The sequence below is a fragment of the Heloderma suspectum genome, chromosome 2 (genome assembly GCF_057233095.1).
Source record: "Heloderma suspectum isolate Gila_16-S chromosome 2, 16-S_ref, whole genome shotgun sequence".
NCBI lineage: Eukaryota > Metazoa > Chordata > Lepidosauria > Squamata > Helodermatidae > Heloderma > Heloderma suspectum.
The window spans coordinates 35,918,302-35,943,535 of record NC_139459.1 but is presented as its reverse complement, the minus strand read 5'-3'; the positions used below and the strand labels follow the sequence as shown (position 1 = coordinate 35,943,535).

General features: G+C 43.6%; 1 protein-coding gene across 2 annotated transcripts; it reads right to left on the bottom strand.

Annotated features, from left to right (window-relative positions):
• Positions 1-3,003: 3,003 nt before the first annotated feature.
• Positions 3,004-22,189, bottom strand: FST (follistatin). Of its 2 annotated transcripts, none has more exons than XM_084833207.1 (6): positions 22,062-22,189; positions 17,666-17,857; positions 14,700-14,918; positions 12,905-13,129; positions 4,946-5,176; positions 3,004-4,141 (listed from the first exon to the last, which is right to left on the bottom strand). In XM_084833207.1, the coding sequence occupies exons 1-6, from the start codon at positions 22,084-22,086 to the stop codon at positions 4,059-4,061; spliced, it is 975 nt and encodes a 324-aa protein (XP_084689333.1). In that variant the 5' UTR covers positions 22,087-22,189; the 3' UTR covers positions 3,004-4,058. The 2 variants fall into 2 exon arrangements, with proteins under 2 accessions (XP_084689333.1, XP_084689332.1); XM_084833206.1 differs by lacking the exon at positions 22,062-22,189 and adding an exon at positions 19,820-20,021.
• Positions 22,190-25,234: the final 3,045 nt, after the last annotated feature.

Genomic DNA, 25,234 nt, shown 5'->3' with positions numbered 1-25,234 from the left:
GCAAGCGTCTTTTAATTTCATGGCTACAGTCACCGTCTGTGGTGATCTTGGAGCCCAAGAAAATAAAATCTGTCACAGCTTCCATTTCTTCCCCTTCTATATGCCAGGAAGTGATGGGGCCAAATGCCATGATCTTCGTTTTTTTAATGTTGAGTTTCAAACCAGCTTTTGCACTCTCCTCTTTCACCCTCAACAAGAGGCTCTTGAGATCCTCTTCGCTTTCTGCCATTAGGGTGGTATCATCTGCATATCGGAGGTTGTTGATAATTCTCCCGGCAATCTTAATTCCAACCTGTGATCCATCCAACCTGGCGTTTCTCATGATGTACTCTGCATATAAGTTAAATAAGCAGGGCGACAATATGCAGCCTTGTCGTACTCCTTTCCCAATTTTGAACCAATCGGTTGTTCCATGTCTGGTTCTTACTGTTGCTTCTTGACCCTCGTACAGGTTTCTCAGGAGACAGGTAAGGTGGTCTGGTACTCCCATCTCTTTCAGAATTTGCCACAGTTTGTTGTGATCCACACAATCAAAGGCTTTAGCGTAGTCAATGAAGCAGAAATAGATGTTTTTCTGGAATTCTCTTGCTTTCTCCATGATCCAGCGAAAGTTGGCGATTTTATCTCTAGTTCCTCTGCCTCTTCAAATGTATGAACTGAGGTACAAATGTATGAACTGAGGTACAAATGTATGAACTGATAAAACTGTGTTGAAACTGCCCCTTTCTGCTATGAAGATACTTGATTCTCACTACTTGAATTAGTTCAGCCCTCCCAGAGATGATGGGAGTTCTAGACCTACACATCTGGAGGACCCCTGGGTTGGGGAAGGATGAACTAGTTCATACAATCAGATTTATTGATGAATGGCCGTCAGAGATCACACCACAGATCAAACTTTCCCATCTCAAGCACAATGCTTTTTAATGGTGTCTGTTCGCACATAGGCCATCAAATATAAGGGAATAAAGCTATTATTTTAGGTTTGTGTAGAGGTGCTGGGAGAAAGGAATTCACAAGGACAATTCCTCTGGAGGAGAACCTGTTAGTACACAATTAAAACGTCACAATTCCAATATCCATCAAAGAAAAGCTTTATTGAATGTAGGCAAAATATATGGTTATATCAACACCACATGGTTTTACAAGATGGGGATGAATTCTTAAGGGTTCAAAGGAGGTTTGCAAGTGCATTGTGGTTTTAAAGGGATAGGGTGAAAAGGAGGAGGTAACAGTGGCAATACTGCAATATTTATTTCCTAGAAGGAGTTCAGGGCAGTGCACATGGTTCTCCCCCCTCCCACTCATTTTATCCTCACAACAACCCTGTGAGGTAGGCTGAGCAATAGTGACTGGGCCACAGTCATCCAACAAGCTTTATGACTGAGTGAGGATTTGAACCTGGGTCTCTCTAGTCCAACACTAGCTACTACAACAGACTGGCTCTCATATGTCTCAATATGAGACATTGGAAGGATGAAATTGGGATAGAGTTTTCTAGGCTCTTAAAACTGACTTTACACCAAAATGAAACATTGACAATGCTGTAATGCAGAATTGTCTTTCAACCAATCAAGACTGAATAAATTATAGAACTGACTGGTCATATGCTTGTTTACCACTTTCCCTTAAAACAAATAACTCTGTTATATCATTTTGTTATTTCCAAATTGCCTCAGATCCTATTCTTTATAGATGTATCCATTTGTTGAGGCTAAGGTTTAATTTCTTCTGGTTTTATATGGCTTGGAGCTGGTCTCAGATACTGCATTTTGCCAGGGGGGTGCTGATCTCATAGCAATTTCCCACTCATATCATCTGTTGGAATTCATTACATGAATTTGGACCACATAGTGAGTTTTTCTTCACTCCTTGCCAATGATCATATTGATGTGGCCCCAAAACACATGGTGAGTTCTCGTGGGTTATCTGGCTGGGAGTGAGAAGGTAGGAAAATTCACCATGGGAATGTCTGGTCCTGTGGGAAACATAACATATAGATTTTCCTTGCACACTAGTGCAACCTAATGAGCGCTGGTGGACTGTGAGCTTTGGATACTGCCCCAACTCTTTGTTCGAGCCCATCCAGCACTGGCTTTAGATGCTCTTGTACACATGCAAAACTAATTTTTAATTATTTATTACATTTATTCACCATGGGAATATCTGGTGCTGTGTCAAACATATAGATCTTCCTTGCAAATAAGTCTACAAAAGCCACTATCCCATAGAATTATTTTACTAGCCCACTTCTACTAAGATGGCTTGAAAGAAAACCACCAGCAACAACTTTTTTCTAGCTTATAAGCACTTCCTTTCTAGGTGACATGAAGGCTGTTGCTACTCACCACCAGTGCCCTGGCCATTTTCAAACCTGGTTTAGACCAAGGGCAGTATCCAAAGCTGCCCTAGTGCTTGTGGGAATGACCGCCTATGCAATGGGAAGCTAGCACTTCCCAGAGCAGCTGAAAAGTAGCATTTCCGGAACAGAACAAGTCAGTGGAGATTGCAAAAGGGAGCTCAGCTGACCTGTCCTGTAGACAATTGTTTTGGTTCATTTCCAGGATTGCTCGAGGAAGTGCTAGCTTCCCATTGTGCTAGTGGTCATTCACACTAGTGTGACCTAAGGAGTGCTGGTGGACTCGAGCTTTGGATACTACCCCAACTCTTTGTTTGAGCCCATCCAGCACTGGCTTTAGATGTTCTTGCACGCATGCAAAAGTAATGTTTTATTAATTACATTGATATCCAGCCTTTCTTCCATGATAGAACTCAAAAGTAGCTATGAGGGATTCCCCTGGTGGTCTTCTGTTCAGATACTGGCCAGGGCTATACCTGCTTCACCTCAGCACAGTTACTACGTCATGGGCCTTCTGACCCTGGGACATGAAATAACATCCAGCATGCTCTGGATGCACCAGAGAGCATGATCCTAAAACTAACCCTTTCCACATTCAAAAAGCCATTCCCAGTAACCACATTAAGTAAGCAATAATCAAAGCTGGTGTATAGGGAAAAAAATCCATTTTTTATTTTTTTTCACGCATAATTTATTTACAAATACACATTATAACTTTTATATACATTGCACATTTACATGGTAGAAAAGTACAAAACTATATATTTAAATGAATTTATATTTAACTCGCCATGTTTGAAAATATAAAATTGCCTCAGAAAAAAAGTATTATGAAAATCAAGAAACTTGAACTGATAAAGCTTTGATATAATATTCTGTGAACACTTTGAATGAGAAACAAAAAGAACTTTTAAAAAATGGAACTGCAGGAGCAACTGCAAGGACATACCTAATAAAAACACTGATGCTTGTGACAATGTATTTTTTAAAAAAGTATGCTCTCATTACATTTAGCCACATATATATTAACAGCCTTCATAATCCGATCTTTGGGTCTGGATTCTCATAGTACAGTATAAATGTCCAGTACTTTGAGATCACCTCAGTACATGATACAATCAGAAGAAGAACATAACCAAGGGGAAGAGGATTCCTTAAAGATTGCCTCATTGCACCCGAAATATATAGTTAAGTCAGTTTACAGCGCCTTTTGGTCAGTCAAGATTCCTTGTAAACAAATACCCGAGGGATCACGGACATATGTACATAACCGGCAAGAAGGAAATGTAATAAATAAAAATGTGACAGAAATTGACATGCAAAGTTTTGTTAAAGTGGGAAAGAGTTAATGTCTGAAGAAACCAAGAGAGTTGTGACGGGAGAGGGAGTTAAGCTCTAAGGAATGGATTTATAGTTTACAAGAAAAAAAGCTTTACTTTACAAGCAGGAGACCTCACAATAAATAACACTGCTCATCCCATAACGATTAAATTTCTTCCATAAAAATAATAATAAAAGGTGTACAGTCAATCAGACATTTTATGTATAAATTATAAAACATGACACAGTATAAATAAATGTCTACCAGATTCAACTATATGTATACTTTTTTCTTCCCCAAATAAATAAGCATACACTTATGTACAGTATGGACATTGTATTTCTTGCCCAATGGCTGTTCCAAAAGTGATGGAAGTTTCTACCACTCTAGAATGGAAGATATAGGAAAGCTGTAGTCCTGGTCCTCCTCGTCGTCCTCTTCCTCAGGATCTTCATTGATGGCTAGATAGGAGAATACAGGGGAGCTGTTGTTTAAATACGGACAACAACAGCGCAGAAGCAGCTGAGTGCAAGTTTTCAAAGCCCCCTGCACAGCCATAACAGAGTGTTGCATTTCTGCTTTATGCGTGGCTCGTAGTAAGATGCACTTTGGCATCTGCTGTTATGCAATAAAGTTGTTTTTTGTTTTTTTTTGGCGTGTGTGTTTGTGTGTGTGTGTGCGTGTTACATAATCTATGAAGTCATAACTGCGGCAAGTTCTGAAGACTCAATGGCTCAGGTTTTATTGGCAGATTCCTGAAATTAGATAAAAAGTGCTCTTGTGTTCTAGGTTTTTAATTGCTTTTGAGTCCTTCATTCAGAGGCAACTGCAAGAAAACAGCAGCCCACGTGGTTAAGTGTTAAGCTAGTTTTGGGGTGGGGGGAGGTTGAGGGGAGGGTGCGATTAGATTGTAGCCGAGTGTTAATAAAGCAAACAGCAAAGCACACTAAAGCAAACAATATTAAGGGAGGGCAAGACATAGCTAGAAAGATGCATTTAAAGCAACCCTCTGGTGTTAAACACAGATCCTTTCCTACGAAGAGAAAAGGCACCCTGAAACATTTGCTGTTGACTATCTGTTGCATCTTACCAAGCACAAGACGTCTATATAATATGTAAATTTCTCTCTGTAAGATCTCTCTTATACTCAGTTCCCTTTCATGTTTAATAAAGGCTTCAGTCATCACTATTCTAGGGATTCTTTTTTTTTTTTTTTTTGCCTTTAGAAGATTAAAGTTCCTGGCAAGGTTAAAAAGCTCACTTACAGTTGCAAGATCCTGGGTGCTTTACTTCCAAAAGCACACCCAGGGAACAGGCTGCTTCCTTCATGGCACACTCGCTTGGGTAAGTGGTGTTATCACTGGCACAGACAGCTTCGTCCGATTTGCTTTCAGGGCACAACTCGTCGCAAAGGGCACACCGTCCTCTGCCCACTTTAAAATCCCACAAACATTTCTTCCCAGTGCTGCATTGGATGTCTTCGCAAGATTTGGCCTCTATAAAAGATTTTCATTTTTAAAAGAAGATGAAGGCTGAGATAAACAAAACAACACACAAGAAGCAAAATAACTCCTACAAATCAATATTGCAGGGCAGCAGGAGATGACTATAAAAGCCCATGACCACCCCACAGGAGATGGTGGAGATGGGAGAGTGGGGCGGGGAAGCAAGGACCCAAAGGAGTGTGAGTTGTCTCCTGGTTTTGTGATAGAGGGTGAGACCTTGGCTGTTACCTCTAAAGGCTGTTTGTGGAGATAGCTGAGAGTTTCGCTGAAAGAGAGAGAGTTTTTCAGCAAAAGGTTTTGGAGTCTGACTGCAAGCTCCAAGGGCACAGGGTGAAGTAAGTTCTGAGGTGAGTTCCTCTGCTTGCCTTTGGGGGTGACTGCTCAAGCTGTAGGAAGGAAACCCTTGCAATTCCCAAGTCCTACTCCTATATAAACTGCTCTAGCTGCAATAATGCAACAAACAGCCACCCTTATGAATAAAAGAACACACACCCATCACAAGCCCGCACTGACTATTATTCCTCCTCTTTGACCTTCAAAATGCCTCCTAGGACACCTTGTCAGAGGGCAGTTGTTGATCCACACTCTCCTCATCCTCAGCATTGCCATTTAAGTCTTCAGACCTAAGCAAACTCACTAGGGACCAATTCCTATTGAACTTCGTAGGACTTGCTTCTGAATAACTAGACTTAGAATTGGCTCCTCAAGTCTTTGTGTAATACTCCTCTTCCAGGTCAGGAGCAGTGCTACTGCAATGCTACATTTCCCACATAAGCCACTGAGCCAACACTGGACATAAGGTCGGTGCCCAGCACTGGCACAATGTCATAAATTTCTGGTCCCAAGAAACCTCTCCCTGATCTTTGAGATCAGAGTAGGTTTCTGAACTGAAAGGCATGTGGGGAGAGGAAAGAGAAAGAAATGTCTTGCTTGCTTTCCTTGGAAAAATGAAAGCGGCGATCCTAGAAGTGCTCAGTTAGTCACCTATTTATATAAGCAGCAGAACCCCCAGACATACTGGCCACCATTGAGTGACCAGCTCTGCGTACTCAGCAGGGTCACATTATGTGGCAGACTACTTATGACACACAGAGGAGCTAGCACGTGACACAGCAAGGAGCTCAACACAGACCAGGAGTTTTGTCTCCCACTACAGGTGTTATCATAGCAAAGCAAGGAAGACTGGGTTATCATCAATGACTCCTGTTAGGCATAGTTACTGCGCTTATCTTGTATACATTTGAATTTCCAAAGAAATGTCACAGGGGAGACCTTCTCTTGCATGTCAAGGCCTTTCAGCCTCACTGTTTACAATTTCTTCTTTATTCCTGGCCAACTGAGGATATTTGATGAAGTGTACTCTTGGGCATGAACATGAATGCCACAATAAATATGTTAGTCTTTAAGGTGCCACAAAAGGTCTTTCCTGTTTTCGCACGGCAGTAGAGGATGGGAGGGTGGGGGGCTGTTTAAAAAAAAAAAAAGGCAAGAGTCCAGGATCTTGACCACACTTAAAATAGCTTTCTAGACTGCAGCTATTGTTCTTGTTTTCATCAATGAATTCAGTACATGCATGATAATTTGCAAGAAATTAACAAATTAGTAAATTGTTAACCCCCCCGCCAAGTTCTGCGGAGTTATCATATTGGCTAAAATAGAACAACTCTGGAGAAAATTATTTGAGTCTAGCAACCATAAAAATATAACAGGCTATTAGCTAATTAGATCATCATGTTTTACAATATTGGAAGGAAATGGCTTAAGGCATGATCGCAGAATATAAGCACTTTAAATCCTATTGATTCCAATGGAGTAGGCACATGCTTAAATCGTTGAAATCAATGGGAAGTAAAAGTGCTTAACTTCAGAAGGATCGTCATTCCTCCAGCCCCAAATATAAAGTGTAGCATTTCTGATGCCTTATCAGAGGGATGTGTGATAAACATGCTTACGCTGCTCTAACAAACATTTGATTGTGCTTTATTTTTCTTTTAATGGTGGTGATTTCAGGAGGCTTCCTTTGTAATATAATGTTTCCTGGGCTTTATGATTTTTTAAGGGAGAAAAGTTGTTTTTGATCAATGTAAAAAATATTTCCTAAGAATGAATGTCTAGGCCGATGTTTCCACTAGAATCCAGTTGTGAACATAGAAGACATGTGATCTGAAGATGTCTTCAAGGACCTAGTATCCTTAAGTATCGGAGGTTCCAGTGGAATCAGGGCCAAAGATTAGTCCTCAATAACTGTCAGCTGGATTCTATAGAAAGTTTAGTTGACCAAAATATGGAATTTTGGATTCCAGGAGTGAATTCCTACTTGTTTTTTTTAAAAATAATTTTGTAAGTTCTAGCATTTTCTTCTGCTGTGAAGTGGTTTTGGTGTGGCAGATGAAGAACAGAATGTGCTATGCAAGGACTGTGCCAGTTTTTCTCCAGTTCAGATTTCTGAGTCAAAACTAGAAATTTTGGTGGAGTGGATATTTTTTCCTGAAAAAAAAAAAACACTGATTAAAACCATGTTTGCCTGCTATCTCTTTGGAGCCATTTTCTCCTGGCTCCTCCTCCTCCCTAAATTAGTCACATGTGTAATCAGTCCATTCAGGAATTACATATCAAACAGGATGACATTACAACTCTATGTAGTCTGTCAGTTTTGGCTGCATAATATGATTGAGGGCAAGTGATGGCAACTGAGAGTCAGAGTAAGTGAGGGCAATTTAAATGAATCTTTTTGCAAGGAGTTCCAAAAAACTTCAGCATCTTTCAGCACTGGCAAAAATGTTATCAAAGACATTCAGCTCATCCCTAGTTAACTTGAGCAGCTTTCCCACAAAACCGAGTTCCAGGTTGATTCCAATGTGGATTTTATGATTTAAGGGTGACCTTGCATGGGGTGAGAGAAGGAAGGAAGCAACATGTGTCCACAGAGAACAAGCTCCTCTTCATTTTCCAGAAATGTTCTCATTAGCTTGGGAGAAGATTTATAGGTCTGTCCTGCAGGGTAAACTGGGATACCTGACCATTTGTTAAAATGGTGCCCCAATCTTTCTCGAGATTGCTCAGACTTGCATTTTAGACCTAGTTTTCACAAGCAGCAGATGGAGTGGTAAACTTATGTCTGTGCTGTACTGCTTCAGACTGCAAGTATGGGTTCACGTAACTGAATGCACCTCCATACCAAAGAAATAGAAAAATATCTGTATATAGAAAACTAGATGCCAGAAAGAAGGTTTGCTCTCTGAAATTCTAGTTTTCTATGCACAGCGATTTTTCATTTAAATGTTTTCATGGCGGAGCATTCAACCATGTGAGCTCATATATATATATATATATATATATATATATATATATATATATATACACACACACACACACACACATACATATACACACACATACACACACACACACACACACATCTTGAAGTGGTATAGTCCTACCACAGATTTATCACCTTATCTGCTGTTTGAGGGAGCCAGACTCTAGAATCACAACAATCCTGCCACTTTAGGCTGAGAGAATATGTCGTCCACAACGTCAAAGTGGTGAGCTTGGTAAGTGAGCAGGCGTTTGAATTCGTATTTCACACATTTATATCCAGCCCTCTAGAGACTAACACCACACTAGCCCATTTGTACTAACATTTCTTTACATTAAAGCACTCTGTCTTGGTCCACCACCAAGGTTGTTTTTGCAAGAGGTGCTAAAAACACCTTTGAGGTGGGAATGCCTTACTTGTGAACATTAGTAAGGGGGAGAGGGAGCAAAAGCATCAGATGTTTTGGTCAAATGTACATATATGTGAATTTTACAGGTGAGAAATGAAGAACCTGATTTCAACATTACTTGTGAAAACAGCCAATGCTCTGGTGCCAATCTGCTGGTGTCAGTATTGGTGATTCGGAAAACTCCCCCAGTCAGGCTTTGAATTGGATATTGGGTAAAAGAAAAAAATATTTCCTTGAAGCTTGGAAAATAGTTGGGTTCTTTCCAAGACCAAACCTGATAGTGTTAACAAGAGCATGACAAGGCCTGATCTCTCTCCCATGCCCTTTCATGAACTTCCAAGTCCCTCCCACCATCTATACACCTCCTTCTCACCATTTATATTGATTGCTGCTCTAGCAGCAGTAACAGGGGAATGACGGGAGAGACGTCTCTCTCACATTTCCCCTCTCTTATGCCTGGTACACTGTTATGACTGCATGCCTGGAGACAGGTACACTGGGAAATAGAATTTACCTAGAGTTAAAAAAACTACATTTCCCAACAGTGTTGGAAAAACTACATTTCCCAGTACAATAATAGCTGAGTGCAAGCCTTCATAGAAGGAAGAGAGGAGAGAAACCTTCTCCTCTGCTCTGTTCCTCTGCTGTTGAAGAAAAGTAAGTAATAGAACAGAAGGGAGGGATGAAGGTTTTCTTTGGCTCAGATTAAAATCTGAGACAGAAGATATTTTGGACCCACAATACTAGCCTTTTATTTGAGGTAAGCATTGTGTTAACCAAAGCCTGGAAATATTAATTTCAGCACTACCACTAATGGTGTATATATATTTAACTCTTGAGCCTCCCCTTGCTGTAACTTACACTGTCACCTGCCTCTCTTCTGTTGTTAACTCACACTAACATCTGCTTCTCCTGCTGTGTGTAGATTGCATTGTAATCAGGACTGCCACCTGATTTAGGAGAAATCTAAGTTGATGGATCTATGTGTTTTAGATGATTACTTGATTAAAAGTGCAATACATGTCTACTCTGAAGTAAGGGCAGTTGAGTTCAATCAGGTTTACTCCCAGGCAGGTGGGTGAAGGATTGTAGCCATAATCTATGTACATTTTTCTTGCTGGGACTGGAGGAAAGGCACAAAGAAGAAAATATATTTTGCTTTTAGATGATGGACACATGTATTGCAGCAGGCATAATTTTGGAAGAGGCAATCCCCATTCCCTCTCACATAGGAAAGAATCCCCCTTCCAAGATGGTGTTTTCGAACTGCTGTTTTTATAACCACATGTATTAAAATATTTTTAACAAAATGTTTAAATGTGTTGTTCAATTAACTAGGGACACCATTTTATTGTTAAAAATGTTTTAAATCAATTCATCTAACCAGTTAATCAACTAAGGGCTCAGTCCCATGGGGAGAGTTGGCTGCCTTTGAACTCGGAGGTGGCCGACTATCCAGTGCAGGGTGGGCAGAGTGCGGAGGGGATCTTCTCCTCTGCGCTCCGGCCACCCTGCATTTGCAGCTAGACGGCTGATTTCTGACGTTAGACGTTAGGATGGCGCCCTAACAGTACAATCCTATGCATGACTGCTCAGAAGTAACTTCCATTGATATCAGTGAGTCTTACTCCCAGGTAAATGGGTATAGGACTGCAGCCAAAACTTGTAGTCCTAATTCTAATATATTGTAATCTAATGTATAGTATACAGAGAGAGTTGGTCTTGGAGCAGATGGTGATGGGTTGAAATCAGATCTCTGCCAAAGACTCATCAAGATGCCTTGATCAAGTCTATCTCCCTCTCTAAGCCCAAGTTCCTCATCTTTAAAATGGAAACAATACCACATGGGATCATTGTGGGGGACAGCCAAAATGTATGCAAATAACTTAGTAAATCAAAAGAGAGATATACATGATACATACTAATAGTAAGACCTTCATCACTTCCTTGATCTGGTGTAGTGCAGTGGCTGAGAGACTGAGCTATGCATCAGGAAATTCGAATCTTGCCTCTGCCATGAACTTACTAGGTGGCTTTTGGAAAGCCACTCTGTCTCAGCCTCAGTCCCTCCATCCGCAATATGGTGGGATAATAATACTGACTTACCTTACAGGGTTGTTGTAAAGATCACAACTAATTAACACACATGAACCATTTTGAGCACTTTAAGACACTACATAAATGTTAATGTAATAATGATGACGATGATGCATTGTTTTGTACAGCCCCCATTAAATAGTAATCTTCTAATTCCAACATCAGCCTCACTCACTTTGGGGAAAGGAATTTCCCTCAGCAATTATTACTTATCTCTGCATTTTGCCATGGCTGCTATCACGCATCGCTCAGGCTGCCTCCAGTTAGAACTCCTTCTGCTTCCTATTGTGCTCTTCAGCCAGCCCTTCCACATAATGCCTTGACATCAACTGCACAAAATATGCTCAGGAAAATATGCTCATCTGCTCCAGCAGTCCTAGCTCCCTCTCGCTGCCCTGCTGGGTTATATCACCTATTTCTGAGTGGGCCAAACGCCTTTCTCCACTCTGGAGGGTTCCACTGGTTTACAGGTGGGCACACCCAGGTTTCCCATCCAATCAGAACTGAAGTCAGGGCCCACCCCACCACTAGGCAGAGTTGAGGCTGCTGCCTCAGGCATGATTTTGGTTGTAATGAAAAGGCAGCAATTGTTAAGTTGTTTAATTTATTATTATTTTATTTTTACTACCAGGGAGGGGGAGAGGTGCTTGAGAGATTATTTGCCTCAGGCACCAAAATAACTTGACTGACATTAGATACTATGATTTGGAGTGGCAGGGGTAGGTCATTTGGTGCAATGCCTCAGGCAGCAAAATGGCTTAGGCTGGCACTGGTGACTCTCCCTCAGGCTCGTACCTTCATGGGCCCATTAACCATCTTGTCAGGGTGGCCTGTAGGGTTCTCTCTCTCTCTCTCTCCCTCCCTCCCTCTCTCTCTCTCTCCCAATAGGCCTGTAAGGGCTCAATCCTATGTGTGTTTATACAGAAAAAGTCCTACAACTCCTAGCATTCCCCATCCAGCATGCACCTTAATTCATTTGCCACTCTACATATTGGTAAGCTTCCCCATGAGACAATATCCGGTATAATGTCTATTATGATCAGAATGATAGACTGGCTACTCTAGAATGATCAGAGTAATAGAAATATTTAACTTTTATAGAGCACCTTCTCTGTGTTCAGAGTGCTTCACGTACATTATTTCTGTGCTCTTCTACAAAATAATTTGTATATTCAGTAACCACACTTTTCCCCACACAAAAGGGGGTAACCACAGTTCTCCCTCAGAAAAGCCATCTTCCTAAACTTGCACTGGCCAAGGTAACAGGTGGAGAGTACTTACAGAGGAAGATCTTTAGGCAGGAAGGAGGGGGCACATTCCCAGGCAGGGAAAAATCAATTAAAATATCTTGAAGGGGAGAATCATTCAGAGGAAGGGTTAAACACTCATCCCATCTGCTGATTCCCCCAGGGCTGGCCCTACTAATAGGCAGAGCGAGGCAGTTGCTTCAGGCAAATGCTGTGGGAGGGAGGCAATAGCTAAGTGTTGGACAACACAGCTGTGTGTACCATGTGGTCCACCCTGTGCCCTCACAGCTAGTCTTAGGTGTGGTGGGGGATGCAGCCCCACCCCCAGTGTTGAAGATTCAACTTCCAGTCTGGTTGGCTTCTCTCTGGAATGGGATGGTGCCATCTTGTCCTTTGGGTCAGGCAGCAAAATGTCTTGGGCCGGCCCTGCCAGCAAACGCCTCCCACCCTTGCCTTATACATGCGGTTAGGAACCCGTGTTTCCCTTGTAATGTCTAGTTCTACCCTGTGAGGCGGGGATTTGAGGTCAGATCAGATGGAATACTTTTCTTCCAAGGTAGGTGTGTACCTCCTGTATGAGCCATCTAAAATAGACCCTTACTCTGTACAACTCTCTCAGCTTTTTCTCTCCAAATCATGGTACTTACTGATACATTTTCCTTCATAGGCTAGGCCAATGGATCTTCCAAGCAGGCAGGTAGATTTCCTCAGATGACAGGCGCTTGCATATGTTATTCCATCATTCCCACAGAGATACTGTTCAGGGGAAGTAGGTTCTGGGCAAATCCTATTACATGTCACACAGTTGGCGTTATTATTTTGATCGACCACACATGTGAAGCTGCCTGGGCAGGTAACTTCCCTACAGGTCTCTGGAACAAAAACAGGGGGGCAGTCTGAACACTGGAGCCATCTTGACCATCAGGTAGCGCAGAACCCATGATACAAATAATAACGATTTAAAACATTTAGCAGCTTTCTTCATTAAAAGGAAACTACACATAGTGTCTCTCAAATTATTTTATATGCTAGCTGCAGCATAGATAGCCTGCTTGTCAGGAATCACCTGGTCACCATCCTAGTGCCCCTTCTGGTGAACCTAGGGATGGTGTTAGAAGATGGCATGGTTGGGCACTTACCAGGGCCCATACCCTTGCTGGAGGCCCATTGCCAAGATCGCATTGGCCCTAATGCTCTCTTTGCTGTTACCACACATTTCTCATCTACTCTCTTGCCCAGAGGGGATGGACAAGTGAGTGGTGGCAGAAGCAAGGGTGAAGAGGAAGAAATGCTCCCACCTTGTCCTTGCCAGCTGGAAGCAATGGCAGTGAGGAGGATGAGGCACCCTGAAGGGAGGCCCCCATACTGAAGGTGTCTTGCCCAAGGGCCCTTCAAAACTTGGAACTGACACTGGGTGAACCTCTCAGTGGCGCAGCTGAAATAGATTGGAAGGCCCATAGCTTACTGGCAGATCAATTGTTCACATGCTTAACTTCATAGATTCAGTCCCCAGTGTTAAAAGGAACAAAAATTGGTTCTGGCCCTTTCTGAGGACGCTTGGTTAAGAACAGAAAGCTTGTAGACCATCAAGGATTCCTGGTTTATCCATGTTTTTGGCAGATACTGTTGCCTAGAAATAAGCCTCACCTACATATCCTGCAGAATGGGGGTGGGAATGAGGCAGTAGCATTCTAAGGTGACAGGCCTGCTTCAGATTGGTGGTAGGGAGGTTCTCTTATGTAAAAAACACACCCATACCACCCAACAACAAACTCCCTGCAAACAGAAAACTAATGCTTCAACGAGCAGGCTGAGCTAGCACTTTTCTCCATCATGTACTATTTTTTTTAAACTTGTAGGCAAGTTTATCTCTAAGTGGTGGAGTAATTTAAAAATGGCATTCAGCACTAGTAGTCTGGAGTGATACAGCCCACCCTGTCATCTCATGATTCTGCCAACTCATTCTGCTGCATATATATATCGACCAGGTGTAAGTCCTGTGGACAGAGACAATGTGGTGTAGTGGTTAGGGACTCAGGAGATCTAGGTTCAAGTCCTCACTCAGCCATGAAGCTCACTGGGTGACTTTGGGCCAGTCACTGACTCTCAGCCTAACCTACCTCACAGGGTTGTTATGAGGATAAAATGGAGAGGAGGAAGATTATGTTAGCCACCTTGAGTTCCTTAGAGGAAAAATACAGGATATAAATGTAATAATAAAATAAACACATAAGTGGCGTTAACAACAGAGCACATGTCTGTTGATCCTCTTTTCTCAGGATTTAGAACACCACTGTGTTATTACTTTGGGAATTTGAGCTACAGTTCACAACCTACTTTCCTGTACAGCGGTCCAACTGGTGTGCGACAATAAGTAGTTTACAGGCAGGTCTTCATGCTTTTCTACATACACCAAAGAGAGCATCTTTGTTGTAAACCTACTTTTACATTTGCCCTGATACTGGACTTCAAGTTCAGGCTGTTCTTTGCATCTGGCTTTCAGAAGAGCACACTCGTTCTTGTATGTTTTCCCATCCAAGCCACACACCAGGCCCTTCCATGTGATATTAGAGCAATCCGGAGCACAGACACACCGAGGCTTGTTCTTCTTGTTCATTTTACATTTCTTCCCAGGCCCACAGTCCACATTCTCACAGGTTTCTAAAGAGGAAATGGGAGGGAGCAGAGGGAAGTGGAACAGAAACCCAGAAACGTTGCTTTAATAATATCCAGAATCCCCATTACAGCTCCACAAACCACAGGCAACACATGAGAGGATATTATTTTATTGTTGACCCAGAAAATAAGAAAGATTATCCCAAACCCTCCTCCAGCAAAAGACCATAAAAGAAAAACTAACACAGGATCTTTCCATTTGCTGAGTTGGATGCTTAGATGTGACTACGAAGACTTCCCAAATGTCCCTTAATCTGGAGCCAGAGACAAGATCACATTTGTGCTGTCCCCAGTAATTAATGTGTGTGTACACATTAGAGCCCCCCACAAGTACATATTGAAAGGATGGAAAAGACAACCCTTTAACTACTCTGGGTGTAGGACAGGGTGGCTAATCCCCATTAACCAAACTATGGGCATGTGAGTTAGTTGCATGACAAAACTGTCTTATTGTAAAGCTGTTTCACATTCCCTTCTCCAGCAATGCAATATCTTCTTCACTCATCCAGTGTCCCTGACACTGGTCTTTCATTTTGATATTGGGTCTTTCATTTTGAAGGTCATTGTAGCAAAGTCATCCCAAGGTTGTATGTGCCTGTATGAAAAGCCTCAGCTGCAATCCATTGCTTTTTATTCTAGAGAAATCCTGTTCAAGATATTTGGACCTCTCCAGGGTAACTGGGTTGAGTACTGCATTCCGTTGTGCCCCATCTTAGCTTTCTATAGTACTTAATTCCAAAATCGATATTAATGTGATTCACTAAAAAGATCTCAGAAGCTCGCACATTTTTGGTGATGTTTTGGTTGGCCTAATAAAGGAATTATGCTAACATGGATTTTGGAAGTTTTCTTATGGTCAGCACAGCTACCTTTTAAACACACTGTTGGTACTAAAAAAAAAATGTTAGTAATGGTATCACCTTGCTCACACACCATTTTCTTTGTATAATCATGACTTAATTTAAGCCAGGATCAAAGTCTACTTTGAATACCAATAGTCTGTAGCAGGAATAAGAACTGTTGTTGTTTTTTCTGGCAAGGCTGCTGTGCACATAAGAATGGAGTGATTCAGCAAATGAAGCTGCTCCCAGCATGAAGATGAAATGGTTGGGAAAATGCTACCTGCTGAATTTTTGCTTGTTGTGCAGCAAAGGCACAGGAATCCTGCAAAGGAAAATTGTTGGCAAGCCTACCCGAGAAACATGATAGCAGAAGAATGCCTCTGAGTTTGTGCAAAGTTTCTTTTTGCATAAGTATAACCTCCCCCAAATACATCTAGAATTAGGGAGCAGGACTCTTAAGTCAGGTAGTACAGCTTCAATTCAGTCTTGAGCCCCAGGGCCTCTCTCTTTAAAACAGCCTTGCCTACAATTAGAAGGGGAAAGGGGGTTACTTTCTAGAAAAAGAGACACTGGGTTCAAAATTGTCTGGAAACATCAGTTTCTGATCTGGAAAGTCCATAGCTTAGTGGTAGAGAACCAGCTTTGCATGCAAAAGGTCCCAGATTCAATACACAACATCTCTAGGTAGGGCTGGATAAGACCCCTGTCTGAAACCCTGGAGAACCACAGCCATTCAGCACCTAGACACTAATGAGCTTGATGGACCAAGGGCCTGACTCAGTATGAGGGCAGCTTCCTGTGCTCCTATGGAGACCTTCTTTGTGATTATGAAGTTACCCTCTAGTTACCCAATGGTGAGGGGAATGCACTCTGTACCAGCTCAAGAGCACTTTTACCTGTCCTATCTTATTTCATTTATCACGTGATGGAGCCCCTGGCACTGAAGACCTGGACTGGACTGAGCCATGGCCCCAAAGCCATGGCCTGGCCAAGGAGGAAGAAGTACTCCCCCTTCTTTGGGGGCTGTAACTTAGTAGTAGAGCTTTGCATGCAGAAGAGTCCAGGTCAGGCCCCTGGCATCTCCAGGGATAAAAAGGGTTGTTAGGTTGCAGGGGAAGGTGTTGCTAGTCAGAGTAAGCACTACTGGGTGGGGCACAGCAAAGGCCCTTTGTCTGCTTCCAGACAGACTTCTCGTACCACTACCAATCTGAAGACATTGTCCAACTATTCCATCTTTTTGTCCTTAACAGAGTTTTTGGGTGCTTCCAGACGAGGCATTTATCATACCATCACCCAGCCTCATTCACAGAATTGTGTTTCAGATGACGTAATCTTCCATCCACATCCCTCCTGTGTTTTCCCACAGCTTGTTCCCTCTGTTTTTTTGTTTTTAGAAAATTGGAAGGAGAAAAAAGACAGAGTAGCAGTACAATGCCCTCCAGACTGGTAGCTCTAGGAGCCCTTAGTCCGGAAGCACCTTTTGTGGAAGAAGAAAAAAAGACGGAAGAAGCGATGGGAAAACATGGGAGGGCTACAAGTGCATGATGAGATGTCTGGACCCCCTGTAAAATCCTGCGATTGAGGCAGGGTGATTGCAATACCAGCTTTGTCTGGAGGACTCTTATTACTGCAAAGCAAAAGGCATTGTGCACCTATTCTGTCTTTTCCTCCTTAAGGGGTTTCCCCTGCTCCTGGTAAGAAGAAGAAGGGGGGGGGGAAGACAAAAGAAGTGATGGGGAAAGACGGGGTTTACAAATAGAAGATGTCTGGTCTCATATTTGAGGCAGATCGATTGCAGGATAAAAGCGCTGTCTGGAAGCACCCTCCAACTCACCTATATATGCTCATAAAGGAAAACCAGCATCTCTGAAATTTTTTAGGAGCGCTCACCTTTGCATGGGATGCAATTGGGGGCACCCCCGCTAAAGATCATCCACTTGAAAAGCACGTGGTCGCTGACGTCCTCCTCGGTCCACGAAGTGGTAAGTCTGCCGGTTTTACAGCACTCTTCTTTACTGAGACCATTTTTGTAAAGGACCTGGCAGCGACCGTTTCTGGCTTGCCGGAGCCAGCAGTTGCCAGCTGCGTTCAGGAAGAGAGAGAGAGAGAGAGAGAGAGACCCAGCCATATCAATGTCAGTTACCAGTGACCCAGACACAACACGTGCGGCTTTCATTGACTTTTACTAGACTGTTTACTTTTTATTTGTCCCGTTTCATAACCTGAAGCTACTCCTCTGGACCAAATGGAAGAGCTGATCAAACAACTTGACCAAACCAGTTTGACTCCTTATTATTCCATATCGGGAAGGTACGAGTGCTGCGGGAGGGAGGGGGACTTAATTGCACGTGACAGGGTTTTGAAATAGAACTGGAGCATTTTAAAAAAGAAGAAAAAGAAGTGTATATGTGTGGGGAGAGAGAGAGAGAGAGAGAGAGAGGAAGAGATCAAAAGAAGGTAGAATTGCGAACCTATTTTCCTGCCTTATCTACCCACCCCAACAACCACCCTTTCTAAAAAAATAAGTAGACAGAAGTTTGCACAGCAAATTCACGGGAAAATTTCATTACAGCTCCTCCATCGCTCCCGCCCCCCCCTAGGATTCGGTCATGTGCGCCTGGTAGTAGTAACCCTAGTCTTTCGAAATCTCCAAATTTTTCTAATTTCCTCCACTGAATAAATAAATGCTTGGTGGGGAGAACTGAATGATCGAACTCTACACACTCACACCGATCTGGCAAACGCAAGAGGAGGATGGCAGAGAAGAGCTAGATAAGTTTACATGGTCTCTAGTACTGGAGAAAGTATTGGGGGTGATACGCTCACACCAACAACCTTGAGTCTGTCTGTTATTCAGGGATCTGAGCCAAGAACTCTGACCTGACGGCCCATTTTCTGAGATAATTTGAAGAATTTTCACAAGTTTCTTGTGAATCACCGATGTGACTTCTCCAACTATTCAGTGCCAATCGATTCTATTTCTTTATCCCACAAAATACTAAGCAGAGTAATACCTCCAGCAATCCCCAAATTATATTATTAATAGTACCACCTATCAGGAGCATCTTTTAATTGCTGTCTGCCTCAGGCTACAACAGAGCACTAAAAGAGACAGATAAAACAAACTGTAATAACTGTAGAGGTATCTCAATAAAATAATCTCCCCCCCATCGCCACCTACCCAACCGATATTGGGGCGGAGGTTGGGTGAGGACGCTTTGAGTTGTAAATACATAGGTTTAGGGTTGTTGTTTCTTAAATGCACCCCTAAGGCTGCAAACCTGCACACACTTATCTGGAAGTAAACCCTATTGAACTCAATGGGGCTTACTTCAGAGTAGAGATGGATAGGGTTGCGCTGTAAGTCATCTCTTGCCGTTGTGAAATACAACACACCGAAGTTCATTCACAGAATGACATAAAATTGGAGCAGAGCAGGGGCACAAAGAAATCCTCCGAACTTGTTGGAAAGTCTTTTTCGTCTGGAAGTGCGAGCCCCGATACTGAGATGCCGTCGGGACCCTTAGGAGGGCGTCGGTGACTGTAGCCATTTAAAACACGTACGAAAAGTCACACTCATGTTGCAAACTAGATCTGGTCGTGGTGTAGCTGGTGGTCGAGCTTGGAGAAGTTCTTAGCTGCTGGCGGGGCAGCTCATCCGGGCTGCAGCGTGGTAGCGGTGCCAGATAAAAAGCTATAGAGCGCGCGGTTAGAGCTAATGATGACGAAGGTGATTAACATTATAATGGCGATGATGATTGTGTCTAGGCTCTGCCGAGCGCATCCGACCAAACACGGGTTTCCCTGACACGTTTGCGCATTTGTGCAAAGGGGCTCGTGCAGCGCGATCCTAAGCACTTCTGCTTGAAAGTCGCAAGTCCCAACGAGTTCAGTGGGACTTACCATTTCAGTGTAGGACTGTATCCGTAGTCCCACAGTCAACTCGTCTGATGGAGTCTCTGGAGAACAGCGTTGGTGAAGAAGAAGACAGACAGATGACAGAAAAGGGCACATTTGCACATAAAGACACAAAAGGGATCTTACCCTGTGCTGTCTGATCTTCCATGAAGTGGCAGAAAAACATCAGGAGTAAAACCATGCCTGGAAAGATTCTCTGATTTAACATCCTTAGTTATTTCCCTCCAGCGAAAGAGAAGACGCAACCTCAACTGGCAGTAGTAAGGCGAGGGAAACGCGAGAGCACGCCAGACAGGCAGCCTACTTAGTTATGACCGCTCTATTGAATGAATGTCAGGCTCTGAATGCAGTCTCTCTTTAAATCTATGGGGTCTTAGCTCTGCGGTGGGCGGTCTCCTAATGTGTGTGTGCGTGCGAGAGAGTGTGCGAGAGTGTGCGAGAGAGAGCGAGAGAGAGAGAGAGCGAGAGAGAGAGTCCGTGTGTGTGCTCGGGGTAGTGGGGAGATTTAAAAAGTTCAGTGTGAACCCCTTTCCAATTCTCCGCTTTTGTGGGGTTTGTTTTTTAAGGTGCGCGCGCGCGCGCGCACAAACGCACATATATACACTCACTCAACGCACTCGATGTTAGATCAAATCCACAAACGGGGATCACCGTAGCTCTTGCGCCCGTAGTAGCAGGAAGGAAGGAAGGAGTGTGCGGCTGCCGTGCGCTTGTGTGTGTTTTTAGCCAACAACACAGACTAGTAGCTAGAAGCTTAAAGAAGGGGAGAAGGCAGGAAACCACTTGCTCCAATGAAACTACGGGCCAGGAAAGCCAGAGGGAGTTGGGGCAAGGCAGTCAAGGCACTTCTCTCCAGGGGATCCCCTGGAGACGATTTAGAAGCCCCCGAACCATCTCGCCGGTTTGGAAAGGCACGATCCAGCCTTTCGCGGTGTTTCCTCGCCCTTTCGCCCTCCCGACTTGGGGGTACAAGCGTTTCGCAAAACAACGGGGCTAAAATTGGTCACTGTTTGTTTCTGCACGGATAGGAACGAACAATTGCGTTTGGAAGAGGAAGTATATGGGTACGTGGTGCTGGGACGTCCAGCGAACCGGCAGTCGGGAAGTCTCTCCTCCAGAGGCGAAAGGACGAGGCTCGTTGTCCCCGCGTATGTGTCGGGGGAGGGTCCTCCCGCTCTCCCCCCGTCCCTCTCTCCCCAACGTCTCCCCACCACCAGCGCCGCTCCCTGCCCCAGATGTTGTGGCTACTGATAAATCTCTAACCCTCACACCTCCAAACAGTAGTTAAGTGTCCGGCGCGCTCACATTTCTCCCTGGGACTCGTCAAAAACAAATCAAAGTTTAATACCCAGTTTAATACCCCAAGTGTTAGTCTTTTCACCTGGGGGCGTCTGGAGTACTATTTACAGTGGAATGGATAGAGCGGGGAGGGGACTGGTGTGTGTGTGTGTGTGTGTGTGTGTGTTTTGGGGCTGGGTGGGAGGCGACGTAGGCGGTCCCTTTTTCCGAATAATAAAAATAATAAGCATCCTCTGAGATTAAGGACGGACACGATTGCAACAGGCCTAATGAACTTTTGCAGCGTTCCCCTGTTAAGCGCTGTCTGGCAATGCCTCTCTTCTTTCAAGAGAGTTGGCGGACTCGTTTATAATAACATTTTTTGGCACCGCTGAATGAAACTGAGTAGGCGATATTTCCTTTAATACAGAACGATTACTTAATGGGAAAAAAATGGGGAGTGTTGATTCAAAAAGCCGCCTCTTTAAAAACAACAACAATAAAAAATCTGAGCCTTTCGATCCCGCCCCCCCGCCCCGCAACGCCCGCTTCTCTCCTCCCTCTCTCTCTCCCTCTCCCCCTCTCCCAGCCGTTACCACAGGGCAACAGACAGCAAAATATGCAGACAAAAATTCTTGCCTATTGCCAGGTCACTGTGATTTCTACTGAAGTCCGACCGATTACTCTATCGCCCCCCTTTATCCCCCTCCCCATTTCAGACCCCGTCTGCCCCTTCTTTCCCCAACCCCCCCAGTCAGTCTCTCTCTCTCTCTCTCTCTCTCTCTCTCTCTCTCTCCTCCCCCTCAAGCCCCCTCCCTACAACTGCAAATAACTCAGTGATAACAGATTTTTTTCCACCAACTGCAGGAGATAGTGCTAATCTTTTAATAAAAGATCCCATTACAATGGGATCTGTCTGGACAGACTATAATAGATCTAGAAATACAGCCGTGCTAATATTAGGAGACAGTTGTTTGGGCGCCTCAGACTGGGCCGTGGTCCCGGCTTTGAAAATGGGCATGAAGCACAATACCACGCAGCGGCACCCCCTACTCGCACCCATTCACAACCAGACTGGTAAATGACTGACCTCTTCCTTGCTGCATCATCATCATTATGATCTTTACCGTCGAGCTCCAGAGCGCTTTGATAATTTCAGAAGCTTCCTGCGACTTTGCATCTTTTTTTCATCTCCCCTCCCCCGCCCCCCCTTTCCCCAAATTAGTGCTACCACTCTGTCCTTTTCTTCTTTCCCTCTCTCCGAGTATTAACCTTGACGCAGGGTTGATGAGCGCCCTCTTATGGCAGATGCCACGATAAATTAACAGGGGGGAAATTAAAAAAAAAAAAAATCGCCCTCCTGAAACCCATGTCGTCACTAAAAGCGGGATCTCTGTATTTGTGGTAGGGGGTCTAGGATTCCAGAGTCCTAGCATGGTTTTTAACAAACCGATATTCACTCCTCTGCACCCCGACTCTTCTCAAGAGGTCCCAAAGGGGTGGATGAGTGGGTTAATTCCCACACATTGGGTCTTTTGAAACTTTGTCTTCTCAAGAATAAGCCTTGAGCGCTTTAGATTTTGTGGCTAGAATGTCCCCGTCACTCTGATTTAGCCTTACACCATTCCTAAATTCTTAAGAAATAATAGGTCGTATATTACCCATGGAAAGTCACAATTCTCCTAAAGGAAGTCCTGAGTTTCTGTCCCCCATTGATAAATATGCAATGAGCATTTGTTGTGCTATGAGCATGTCTTACTATGTTTGCTTTGATTACAGGAAGACAGGAATCTTACTGGAGCTGCAATCATATAACCGTTACCTGGGAGTAAGCCCCATTGAACTCAATGGAGCTTACTTCTGATTAGACAAGTATAAAGGCTGAGCTGTGTGTCTCTTTTTGTTCAACACAACAATCACATTTAGCATGTCTATTATTTAGCACATTTGAACTATTCAAAGCGCTTCACATGCACCATCCCAGTAGTCCTTATAATAGCTCTGTAAAGTGGGCCAGCATTATTCAGATGTTGTAGGTGGGACAATAGCGAGTGACTTAAGGCCTGACTTTGTGAGCTAGTGGCTGAGATAACATTTGAACTGGAACTTTCAAATGTGCTAATGAGGTTAGCCATTGGTGTAGTGGTTAGAGGGTTGGACTGGGCCTGGGCGTTGAAGCTCACTGGCTGATTTTGAGCTAGTCACTGACTCTCAGCCTAACCTGGGCATAGTCTGAAGGACATGAGGCAGCCCCCTTGCTGAAGCTAAGCAGGTTTGGTTCTGGTCAGTGCCTGGACGCGATACCACCTGGGAACCACCCTGAGTTCCATGATGGAAGAAAGGTGGATATAAATGTAATAATAAATGCAGCAACCTACCTTACAGGGTTGTTGTGAGGATAACGTGGAGAGGAGGATTGGAGGATAATGTATGTCATCTTCCGCTCCTTGGAGGAAAGGCAGAATATAATAACAAATAAACTTCTCCAGCCTCCAGGACATTGTAGAGAAGGTACAGAAAAGGAAACGAAGATGATGATGATACCCAGGGACAGTTGCACTGGTCCATGATTAAAACATCCACAATCCTGGTAGTGGGGAGAAATCCAAAATCCACAGTTAGGTAATACCTTTATATAGGCAGATCTGAGTTAGAGACAGACTTTATGTTTTCCGAAGTGGGGATCAACCATTGCTTCTTTGTCCCAGAATGCCAGGTGTTATCTGATACCTGCAACACCTACCAGTGACTCATTCAGGCTGAAATCACATTTTATCACCAATTTGGAACTTAGCCTACACTGCAGACCTCATGGCTACAAGATCTGGCCCATATTTTGAACTTTTCTGTTTCTTTTCCCATCCCTTGCCTCTTATGACACCTGGCCTGTTGAAGAGTTCTGGAGAACTCGAAAGCTTGCACAATCTTTTGTGGCATTTTGGTTGGTCCTAAATAAAGATATTGCCTCATTGTGGATTTTGGAGTGCCCCACTGCCCCCAGGATTCAAAATGATCAAAATGCTGGAGCAAGTTCCTATGAAGAAAGGTTATAATATTTTGGGTTGTTTAGCTTAGAAAAAAAGTTGGGGGGTATGATAGAGGTGTATACAATTATGCACAGTGTGGAGAAAATGGATAGGGAGACATTTTTCTCCCTCTCTCATAATACTACAAACTGAGATCATCCAATGAAGCTGAATGGTGGGAGATTCAGGACAGATAAAAGGAAGCACTTCTTCACACAAGGCATAGTTAAACTATGAAATTCGCTACAACTAGACGTAGTGATGGCCACCAATTTGGATGGCTTTAAAAGGGGATTAGACAAATTCCTGGAGAAGTCTATCAATGGCAACTAGTCCTGGTGGCTATATGCTACCTCCAGTATCAGAGGCAGTATGCCTATGTACACCAGTTGCTGGGGAACATGGGCAGGAGGGTGCTGTTGTACTTGTGTCCTGCTTGTCAGCTACCCATAGGTATCTGATTGCCAGTGGTGTAGTGGTAAATTCTGAAGTGCAGGAGCATGACAGTGTTTCCCCCCTCCTTCCCCCAAAGAGCAGAAGTATGACTGTAATCCTATGCATAGTTACCTGGGAGTAAGCTCCATTGAACTCAGTGCTGCTTACTTCTGACTGTGTATGTTCAACTTGTAAAACACATTGAACTTTAACAAAATATCTTCAGCCAGCTGAAATGCAACTTTTAGTTTTTAATTAGGAATGAAAACAAACTTGCAAAGAAGTGTTTCCATTTTAACTGCTCGTGTAAAGTAGGAACTACATCAAAGGAAAGGAAGGAAGTATCCAGCCTTTGCTTGATTATTTTCCTCATTACCTGACTTCCCCTATGCTATTCTGTCACATCAACAATAGTAAAACTCGAAAGCCTTATTATCACCTAATTCACTAGCTAGAGCAAGGGAGGTCCATCAGCTACCCTGGCTTTCCAGCAGATGATGTCACTGCTCAAAAGGAACAACAGCGGACAGGGCTGGTATCAAGAGTGGGCATGGTTGGACACCCGCTGAGGGCCCACACCCCAGCAGGGGCCCACTGACAAGAGCTTCCTGGACTTGCTCCTCCTCTTAACTATCGCTACTGCTTGTTCACCTGCTCTTGCAGACAATAGCCCAGACAATAGCAGCGATGAGAAGGAGGAGCAGTAGATGCAGTCTACTTGCTCACTCACTCTCTGTCTGTCAAGCAAGAACTGGTAGCAATGATGAGAGTGATGAGCGGCAACAAGAGCAGCTGGTGACAA